Source organism: Chrysemys picta, chromosome 15 (genome assembly GCF_011386835.1).
Source record: "Chrysemys picta bellii isolate R12L10 chromosome 15, ASM1138683v2, whole genome shotgun sequence".
Taxonomy (NCBI): Eukaryota; Metazoa; Chordata; order Testudines; family Emydidae; genus Chrysemys; species Chrysemys picta.
In genome coordinates, this window is record NC_088805.1 from 6137825 (window position 1) to 6148833 (window position 11009).

Consider the following 11009-nt stretch of genomic DNA (forward strand, 5'->3'; position numbering starts at 1 on the left):
CCTACTTGTCTGTGCCAGCAACCACAGCCAAGTTGGTGTGTGAGAATTTCCTCAGGGTTTGTTTGTTTTTTAATGGTCCTCAGTCCCGCTGAAAATAGCCCTTCTCGGCTTCTCCTGCAGCCTCAGAATGCAGTGGTCCATGGAGGTCCAAAGGTAGGCAATGCTTGTGGGTCTGCTGGCCAAGCACGGTCCCTTGTGGCATGCAGTCCTTGTGCTGCAGATCTCCTGTCTGCAAATGGGAGTCTTAGTGCTGCAAATCTCTGTAGGTCCTGACGATCAGGGCTCCTGTCTTGCAGTTTAGTTTGGAAAAGAGAAGACTGAGAGGGGACATGATAGCAGTTTTCAGGTATCTAAAAGGGTGTCATAAGGAGGAGGGAGAAAATGTTCACCTTAGCCTCTGAGGATAGGACAAGAAGCAGTGGGCTTAAACTGCAGCAAGGAATGTTTAGGTTGGACATTAGGAAAAAGTTCCTAACTGTCAGGGTGGTTAAACACTGGAATAAATTGCCTAGGGAGGTTGTGGAATCTCCATCTCTGGAGATATTTAAGAGTAGGTTAGATAAATGTCTATCAGGGATGGTCTAGACAGTATTTGGTCCTGCCATGCGGGCAGGGGACTGGACTCGATGACCTCTCGAGGTCCCTTCCAGTCCTAGAATCTATGAATCTATGAAGCTGAGGAGGACGTGCAAGAAGCAATTTCCTGCCCATTGACCTTTAAATGTTCCACGCAAGTCCCCTGCTCTCTACAGGGTCTGTGTGTGTGTCTAGGGGAATGCCCAGGTTACAGAGGGGAGGAGGATCTGAGGTATGTGCGGGGATACAGGAAGGAGGAGGAGTTTAGGGTGTGTGCAGGGGGGTGTACAGGAGGGAGAGGGAACTGGGGCATACACCGCAGTTGCTCTATATTGCTTTAGGTGATACAAAGCAGTGCGCACCCACTGAAGTGGCCTTATGCTATGGCTGCATTGTACTGCTCCAGAGTGGGGTGAGCAACCAGAACGTACTAGTGAGTCTGGCCCTGGAAGTTACAATAAATACGACCTGAGGTTGACACTTCATATAATCACATCATTAAAAATAAACCCTGGGGACATTCTCTGGGAGTTTCTTGTTTCATGGATGAAATTTTACAATAAAAGAACCCAAGGAAATTCCCAGGAAAAAAAAATACGTTAAGAGGAGCTAAGGCTGCGAGTCCCTGTCAGTGCAGGGATATTGTGATAATCCTCAAAACAAGCCTTATAAACCCAGGAAAATAAAAACTCCAAATGTTTTAAGATAAGCAAGGCACAGTGAGGGCCAGTCGCTGGTCAGAAAGGGTAAGTATTTGCTGAAGAAAATTTTGAATAGAAACTAGAAAGTGAGAGATGGAGCAGAACTGTTTACAAAGTGAAATGCACTTTGGGTTTGTCTAGACTGGGTTTGTCCAGCAAGACGCGTGCGAATGTGCTTTTAAACACCGCTCAGCACTTAGTGTAGACAAGAGAGTGATGTATAAAAATGTGTTACGTGGTTGTGGTCAATCCGGGGGGGTCTCCTCAATAACACACAACCCTAATTACAACCTCAGCAAATACTCAGTGCTGAGAGATGTGCAGAGTCCAGGTTCCAGTGGGCTCCATGTTTGTGGGGGGAGCATGACGTCATCGCTAAGAATCATGCCATGCTGCGGAGGGGACCAATGCGTGGTGTGTAGCGGGTTTCCTTCGCTGGCGAAGTTCTGTGGGAAGAGGTGGTGTGTCACTGCTGGTGGAAATGTACCATGAGCCCATTAGGGTCTGTCCCACGGCTTACCGTTCCCTTGCTTCTACAGGGGTCACTGGGGGATGTTGCACTTACTGAACCTTCATCCTGGCTATACAAAGTGTTTGTTTATGTGACTTCCTAGGGTTTCGACACGGCGACTGTAGGAGGGTTTGGGGGGAGACATGGAAGGGGGACAAGGAAACCTGTTTCATCCCCTGTGGTGTAGAGATATGGCGATAGGAGGAATGTCTGAGGTGCAGGGGAAGGTGACAGTGTGGTGGTTGGTCTCTACCCTCTTTAACTCCCAAAGAATGGTGCCTGAGCCTGCCAAGTGCCACAGTGGCTCCATGAAGGTAGCCACAGGTCCTCAGAGCACAGGAGCCTCACCTAAAGCTTCACAGCCCCCGCACAGGGGCCTGTAGTCCAATATCTAGGGAACCCCAGCTGCAACTCCTCATCTCAACCACGGTTTGTGGTACAAAATGTCTCCTCGCAACTCGACAGGGCACCATAGTGTAGCTGAACCAAGCCGTGATCTAAACACCTTTGGCTTAGGGAAAGGTGGCCTGAGCTGGAGAGCGTGAGTTCAAATCCCGCCTCTTCCTCGCTGCTGGACTCTCTGGAGGAGCATGCCAAATGTTCAGGCCGTGAGCCCAGCTGCGTAAGATCCCGACCCTATGGAACCACAGCGGCCTTTCCCCCCGTGCTGTCCCTTCAAGAGAAGCACCACCAGGGCCAGTCTCAGAAACCTCAGAGCTGCTGATTTGAGAAAACTCGCCTCGTTCAGTCTAGAGTCTGCCGCCAGCAGCTGGTGCCAGAAGAAAGGTTCCTGGGGCCTCCGTGCGCATCTGCTCTGCCGTGGGGTCTTTTGTTACATACAAATAGCACCAGCCCCGAGACTCACTCCTCAGCACGTGTTTATTTCACAAATAGGCATCATGCCTCAGGCTGGTTGGGGCCTGTCTTGGCTTGGCGCTCCTCTCGCCTCTGCAGCTGCTCGCAAACGCTCCCTCTCACCGGCCGGGCTTCATTTCCCTGTTTGAAATCTCTGGACGTTTAAACGACGACGAAGGGAGGATTTCATTCTGTCACTTCCTGGGACTGAACGGGGGAAAGGAATGATCTGAGAACAGCCGGGAGCTAAGAATACTCCGCTCTGCGAGCCAGCTGCTGCTCAACACCAGCCCTCTGGAGTCCATCCCAGCCTTCCTCTCCGTGGGCCGGCACTGCTTGGAGGAGACTGGCTTCGTATGGGCAGCGTCCTCCTGCTTTGAGGGTGTTTCGGTTGTGAGTAAGTCTCTGTTCACCCAGCCGCTGAGAAAGCTGCTTTGCATCCCGGAGTCATTGCTGCTAAGCTGATCCAACGGGGCTCTCTGGGACTTTGCCACAGACGTAGCCTCATCCCCCAGGAGGCAGGGCCACGCTACTGCTGGCTTTTCCGTGTGCCGCGAGGAATGTGACGCGTGGACGGAAGCTGGGCTGCCCTGGGCTCCAAGGGAGCCTCCTGCGTGCCACATGGAACCACGCATCAGAAGAGCAGCTGGAGCAAGGATCTGCCTTTGCCTTCGCTTCCAGTCCTGATGCGGGGCTGGCCTGGCCTCCGCGCAGCCTCCTCACTGGCTATGTAGGAGTTCAGTTGGGATGGCGCCTCCTGGCCCGAACACGTATGACTCCATGAGCAGCAAGGGAAATCCAGCAAATCTTTCCTCTCACTGCCCTGCCTGTGCCCCACAAAACCTGCCCTGCCTAGGAAATCAGCAGCAATACTTGGCATTAAAATACAGGAAGTATTCAACATCCTATGCGCTTTCCGCCCCCCTGCATACGCCTCTCTGTACACACTGACGTCCTCTCCCCAGACCTGCACTGCCCTCCCATCTCCAGACTCAACCCCGGGGCCTGCCTCTTCACGTGGAAATGTGCCAAGCGCAGCTTTGTGTCCTTGCTCCTCTGGCATGTCCCACCTGAAGATCTGAAAGTGCTCTGTAAACACTCATTCAGTCTCACAACCCTCCCTCCCACGCCCACATGAGACTGCAAAGTTAGAAATATATAGCGATCATGTCACCTGCCACTAAAATGCAGCCGCCGCAGGAGCGGGACTCGGCAGCTATGTTACACTACACAGCCGTTTAGGAGAGGAAATGAAGGTGAATACCACAGTCCAATTGCTACTACAGGGAAAATGTACAGAGGCCGGGTGGAATTGTCTGAGTAGGAGTTTGGCCAGGACGTTGGGCATAGCACCCTGGCTCTTACGGGAGTCTGAATGGGGTCACAGCCTTTCTTCTCTAGATTTTGCAAACTTATGCCTGCAATTTTTGTGCCCAAAAACTGAGAGTGCAAAAAGGGAGGCCAGGGTGAAAGCCGAGCCCCATCAAAGGCAGTGGGAGTTTTGCCAATGCTTTAATGGGACCAGCAGTTCTGAAATCTGCCCAAAGTGTCATGGGACCTTTAAAGAGAAAACCTTCTAGCAGGTTAGTGCTCCCTAGCGGTATTGTCCCCCCCGTGTTTGCCACCTGGATGATATTCAGGTGAAACCTCTAGCACCTCCTGGGAACTACGGCAGGAAAGACCATATATCACAGCAGGCCCCTTGCCTCCGGTGAGTGGGGAACCTCAGTGCTGCTGTTCTCTTTGAGCCTAAGCGGGAATTCAGTCTGTGTTTAGTGACTGAACCTCCAGCAGCGTGGAAGGAGCCCATAGGAAGTGGCCAGTTTTCTCCCAGCCACTGTCAGCCTATGATTTATCTGCAAGTCACCCCGCGCCAGATGTGCGAGCCAAACAGCGACAGGAAACGCTGTTCCCTGGGGGAGCCTCCTGTTCTGGAGCTGGCACTGCACAGCCTGCCGGCTCACTCCCAAGGCGGGGCCCAGTGTGTCAAGGAGCCAGCTACTCACCGGTTGCACTCTGGTGAGCTGTTTCCACAGCCATTCCCTCTTCATTGAGCCTTGTTCTCAGGCACTCTTCAGCCGCTTCAGAACACCTGCAGTTGGCAATGACGGGAGACAGTGGGCGCGTGGGGAGTTCCTCCTGACCCCCATCAGTTAGGGCTAGGTTATTTTTTATCATAGTTCATCTTATTTGTCTCCTTTCAAACAATCCCCATCATTTTAATCCCTCCTTATCTGGAACTTTTTCCATGCCTCTAATCATTCCTGTGTCTGAACCACCTCGATTTCCGCAATATCCTTTTAGAGCCGCGTGGACTGGAACTGGGCACAGTGTTCCATAGGAGATCGGACCATCGAATATCTACACTGGCATGCCGAGATTTTCAGTTTTATTCTCCATGCCAGTCCTTACGCACCGAAACATTTTGTTTGTTTTCTTGGTCGCTCTTGCAAATGGAGCAGAGATCTCCACAACAATGCTCAGGTCTTCTTTATTTGGCGCTGGTGTGGCCAGTTTTGGTGCCCACAATTCAAGAAGGCGGTTGATAAATTGGAGAAGGTTCAGAGAAGAGCCATGAGAATGATTAAAGGATTAGAAAACATGTCGTATAGCGATAGCCTCAAAGAACTCAATCTCTTTTGCTTAACAAAGAAAAGGTTAAGGGCCGACTTGATTACAGTCTATCAGTACCTACATGGGGACCAAATATTTAATAATGGGCTCTCCAGTCTAGCAGAGAAAGGTCTAATGTTATCCAATTACTGGAAGTTGAAGCTGAACAAATTCAGACTGGAAATAAGGTGTAAAATTTTAACTGTGAGAGCAGTTAACCATTGGAACAATTTACCAAGGGTTGTGGTGGATTCTTCATCACAGTCAATGTTCAAATCAAGATTGGATGTTTTTCTAAATGTTTTGCTCTAGGAATTACTTTGGGGCAGTTCTCTGGCCTGTGTCATACAGTAGGTCAAACTAGATGACCACAATGGTCCCTTCTGGCCTTGGAATCTGTGAATCAAGGACCCAGTGAGGTGTATGAGTGGTTTGAATTATTTCTCTGGATGTAAATTACCTTGCATTTCAATACAGCTTTGGTAAAAATAGTCAAATGAATAAAATATTGTTCTGGTTTGAATTATATAAAAAGGAAACAACTTCAACATTTTGAAAATTTTCACATTGTTTCTCTTCTTTTTGATCAGCTCTAGCCATTGTCCATACGCCAGTAAATCAGTAACACTGGGCCTGTGTCTGGCTCCAACCCAGTGGTGTCCAGTGTAGCTCAGTACCAAAAGTACATTCTGCAGATAGTTACAGCTTGTTCTTCCCTCACTATTCCAAGCGGGGGGGAAGGGTATGCATTTTCATAGCGTAGAATCATAGAATCTCAGGAGATCAACTAGTCCAACCCCCTATATTCAAAGCAGGACCAGTTCCCAGACAGATTTTTGCCCTAAATCTCTAAATGGCCCCCTCAAGGATTGAACTCACAACCCTGGGTTTAGCAGGCCAAGGCTCAAACCACTGAACTATCCCTCCTCCCTGAAGCATACTATACAGGGCTTCACTACATATAATGCAGAGAGCAGTCGATATATAAATTCATTAACATCATTAATATCCACAATTGTTCTCTCTACTAATGACTAACCTAAATGATGTGTAATCTGCAAATTTTGCCACCACCCTTCTTCCCCTCCCCATTTCCAGACCATTAACAAATCTATTAAATAAAACAGGGCCTAGTATGGAGCCTTGCGACACCTCCGCTTAACCACTGCGGTTGAAAATTGACTGTTTATTCCTACTCTTTGCTCTCTGTCTTTAGACTAGTTTCTATCCATGACGATATTTCACCTTGCAACTCATGACAACTTAGTTGTCTTAAAACTTTCACATGAGAGACTTTCTCAAAGGCTTTTTGAAAGCACAAATAATTATGTCTCCCTTTACCAGCTATTTTTAGTGACACATTCAAAACATTGTAATAGACTGGAGAGGTATGAGTTTCCATTTTAGAAGCCACCCTGGTTAGTTCAGATCATACCATGATCATCGAGATGTTTTACTATTTTATTTTTAATTATTATTTCAACCAGTTTCCCTGGTATGTAGCCCCTATTGGAAGTGCTAGGATGGCTCTGGATGGGCACTCTCTGGAAACTGAACTGGCTCTCTGGGAGTGGGAGTCTCTCTCTCCCCCAAGGTTGTACAAGGAAGATTGGCGTGCACGTGGGAGGTGATGTGAGAGCGCTGCTCTAAACTCTCCGCTCTCTCCCGTTGCAGTGGCTCACCATGACCTGGAGAACACCATGAACTGCAGTTTCATTGAGCCACCATCGGTAGTGGAACAACCATCTCCCTCCTGGTCCTCCCGGGGCTCCTTCTCCTCCTTTGACACCACCGACGAGGGACCAGTGTACTGTGTACCCCATGAGGGTGAGTGGACGTTGGGCAGGGTGGGCAGAGCCAGGAGCCTGATAGTGCTGCTGGATAGGATGATCCCCGTTGCCACTGCTAATCAATCTGGGCTCTCCAGCTCTGGGTTGTTCCCCTGGCACGGCAACCCCTGTGATACAGGGGGGTTACATGCCTTCACAAGTGGGGAGTGATACAGAATGTCTGTCAGTGCACACTGGGATTGGCACCAGCCCACCCATCCGCCGAAAGACAGCCCTGCCCAACAGATGGGAGCTCAGCAGAGATGCTGCCCCGCCTGCCCCCACTTGCACTCCTTCCTCCTCTGGCTAGTTGACGTCTCAGAGGCACGCTGCCAAGGCTCATCCTGGAGGTTCCTCTGCTCTTGAAGTTGTCCAGAGTGTGTGCAATGCTTTGTGTGGTTCTCCCAAGCCAATGGGATGATTCTTTCTCCTTCAAAAATAAAGCAACCAAACCAACACCCCGACAACGCCAAAGCTGCTCTAAAATAAAAGCCATGGTTATTTTAGCAACCACGAGAACAAATGTCTCTGCTCAGAATGGACCCTGTTCCTGCAGATCCTCATTCTGGGACAAGGGGCCCAGGACTCCTGGATGCCGCACCAACCTTTAGGAGGGCCAAGCATTTCACCTCGTGGCAATCCATGTCTCAGCAGGCTCTTGTCCCAGAAGCATGGGCCTTGGACCTTCTTGGACCTTAGTTGTAGGTTGTCAGCCTCCAGCATGTGGCCTTGTTATTGTACTGAGGGGTTTTGAGCTGTGTTCTGGCTGCTCCATTGCCCTAGGTTGTCTGACCAACCCCTTCAAGAGAGCCAACCCCAACATACAAACGAGGCTGCTCTGCTCTGAGGGGGTGTCTGGTGGGGATGGTATGGCAGGCCCATGTGAGGGGGTGGGTATGAGGCCTATGGGACAATGGATGTGTGTGGGTATATAACAGGACTATGGGAAGGGGTGTAAGGTCCATAGGGCAGTGAATAGCAGGGACAGAAGGCCCATGGGGGTAGTATAAAGCATTGCCTGATTATAACTTGTGTCCCAACCCTTTCCTCCCGTCCCTTCGCTGTGGGGCCCTCATGCCCCATCCTGTCTCCTGTGCACCATGGCACAGTGTAATGTATCTGTGCTTTCTCTTTTGCAGAGGGTGTGGGTGAAAGCAAAGAGAGAGGCCCTGCCTGCAGCCTGGTGGAGAAGCTGGCACCCCCAATCAGCGCGGAGGAGGCTGGAGAGTATACCTTCTTGAAAGAGACGGGCTCCGTCAAGGCCTTCCAAGCAGACAGCAGCGAAACACCCCTGCTCAAATCCTCCGACAGCGAAAGGTCGTCCTGTGGCTCTGGCTCCACCAGCGGAGCCCTCTATGCCAAAATTGCCCGCCTCTCCAAGCAATCCAAGGACGAAGATGAAAATACAGTGGACACCAAAAGCCCTGGAGTGAATGGTAAATCCCCCTCCCCGGAGAGAACCAAGCCCCCTCCCCCTGATCCCTCCACAAAGCCGAAAGTGTCCTGGATCCATGGGAAGTACAACTCCAACCAGTCCAACTCGCTCCCCGCTCCCAGCAGGTCGCCCGAGAGAGCGGCCATGCAGCCTGATTGCTCTGAGCACCCTCAGGCCAAGAGGAAGAGAAGCCCAAGTGAGACCTCGGCCGGCCTCCACGGGAAAGCCGATGACAAGGGCAGCGCGAGGAGCAAAGAGAAAGCGCAGAAACATCTGAAAGAGCTGAGCTTCCCAGAGGGCAAAGCCTCTTTCTCTGGGGAGCCCCAGTCACCATCCAAGCCCAAGCAGAAGACCAAGGCCAGTTCAGAGCAGATGGAGAACATCAATGGGGCCGTCCAAAATGCTCTGAAAAAAATGGGAACCTACCACCCAGACAGGAAAGGAGGGGAAGGCAGGGAAGCCCCCCGGAGTCCCAGTCACAGCAAGCCACGCTCCGAGGCCGTCCACCCCCATTTGTCTTCGGAGGCAGCCACTTTACTGGCCGCTCAACTGAAGGAAAAGACTCAAAGCCTCAACAAGGGCGATGGCAGTGCCCGGCAAAATGGGGTGAGCCCTTTGCAGCCCCAGAGGGAGAAACCCACCCCTCCGCAGAAAGCCAAGCGCTCCGTGGCCACCAGCAGCAGCCAGAAATCCAGCAAGCCGGCGCTGCCAACCTCCCCCAACCTGCAGAAACTGATCAGCCCCGTGTCGGAGACCACGGTCAATGAGGCCAAAAGGGCAGAGAAGCAAAATTCCAGCAGCAGCCAGGAACACGCGCCCCTGAGTGACCAGACCGGCAAAAAAACACCCATTAAAAAGCCCCCTAGGAAGAAGAGCAGAGAAGCCACCTTGGAGCAGCCCAAAGCAGCCATAATGCCCCCTCAGACAGTTCAGTAGAGGAGTCCCGTGGGCCCCAGGTGCCGGCCTGGTACTGCACCAGACAAGCGTTGGCAGGCAGAGGAAGCCGCTCTGCTCTCAGCAAGTCTGCAGGAAGGGTCAGTGGAAATGGAGGTCTGAACTGGGAAGTGGGCTCTGGAGACGCCTCCGAGCCATCTCTGTCCTGCACTGGGGCCTCGGACTCTTTGCCCATCACAGACGCCCACCTCCCAAGCTGCGCTGTGCCCTCTGCCATGTATCTTCTCCTCACGGGGGCCGGAGCAGCTTGCGTCCCCCGTTTCTTTTGCAGGGAGAAGGACCGCATGGAGCTCCCCTGATGTGGAAGGGCTGGCAGGGTGGCATTGACCTGCCCTGAGTTCTGAGGGGGGGCTGCATGAGACTCTGAGCAGGGCCTTTGCCCTTTTGTAGCAGTATTATTGGTTGCATAAGCAGTGCTTGTTTACTAGAAATCCCCGTGTTGTATTCTGCAGTAACGGATTAGCTTGCTTCCTGTATCCTAATCCGGTCTGTCGCATTCACATTGGCAAATGGCAGCCAGAGGCCAAGGCTCTTGCTCCGTGTATTAGAGGGGCAGACAAGGCCAATGCCAGTCTGAAGTCCATCCTGTGTGGTCCATCCTGGCAGAAAGGAGCCGGCTGCGGATCCTGCGTGATCCAGAGTGGTGGAGCACTGGGACCAGCGGTGCTCACTGTCTTGGGTTTAGTTTGTGTTTCTTCCTTGCCATGTAGCTTTTTATCTTCTGAAGATGTAAACTCCCCCGGGCATCACCTTCCTCTGCAGGCACGCTGCTTCGGTCAGCGTGGGGTCGAGCTGGTTTCGACTGATGCCCCCTCTGGTGTCTGAGGATGTTGCCGCTGGTGGTGGCTGTGAAGAAAGTACTATTTATGGCCTGATGCCATTCAAAGAGGCTGTCCCGGTTAAGGGGGTCCATTCCACTGGAGCTGTGTGGCGTGATTGGTACTACAGAATTTGGCACATCTGCAGAAAGCTTTCCTAATAAAAGTGTATTTCTTCTCTACCTTTGGTGCTTTCTCCTCCCGTGCCCTCTGCCGATCACTGCCTGCTGCGTGGCTGCATTAAGGCTCCCACCGGGCTCCTTTTGTTTTATTTTAATGCTTAGCGGTGTGAGCACCCTGCCCCTGGACCCAGGGCTCCTCCTCCGTGGAGTTCCTTGCAGATTACAGGGAGGAGCCATGCACCTGCAGGAGAGACCTTCAAATCCAAACGTCTCAATGACACAAACCAAGTCCCTGCCTGGCACCCCTGTGCAGGGCACACTGTATTAAATGGCTGCCCTCTCCCACCCCCAAGGTGGCTGCTTTTCAGCAAGGCCCAGTTATGGGCTTGGTATAAGCTATTAGCATTATCATTCATGTGCTCTGTCACCTCAGCCGCAGGGCCTCTGAGCTGGTTGGATTGAACCTGAAGCTGCTTCTCGGCCCACTCAGCCCACGGCCTAGCCACCGATAAGCCCATTATGTACAAAACAAGCTCCATACCGAAAAGAGGAAGCCAATAAAAGGGAAATGGAGCTGGCCCTGTATTGCCAGCCT

The 11009-nt window shown here is 51.7% G+C and overlaps 1 protein-coding gene across 3 annotated transcripts in view; it reads left to right on the forward strand.

The window, feature by feature from the left end:
- The window catches only part of SCARF2 (scavenger receptor class F member 2), a 119165-nt gene extending 108691 nt beyond the window's left edge, over window positions 1–10474 (forward strand). For 2 of the 3 annotated variants that reach the window (XM_008174576.4, XM_042843208.2), the window contains 2 exons: window positions 6931–7083; window positions 8225–10474. In XM_008174576.4, the coding sequence (XP_008172798.2) occupies window positions 6931–7083; window positions 8225–9456 (1385 nt within the window). In that variant the 3' untranslated portion in view covers window positions 9457–10474. The remainder of the gene's footprint in view (window positions 1–6930; window positions 7084–8224) is intronic. The other variant, XM_024111061.3, reaches the window with a different exon arrangement.
- Window positions 10475–11009: the final 535 nt, after the last annotated feature.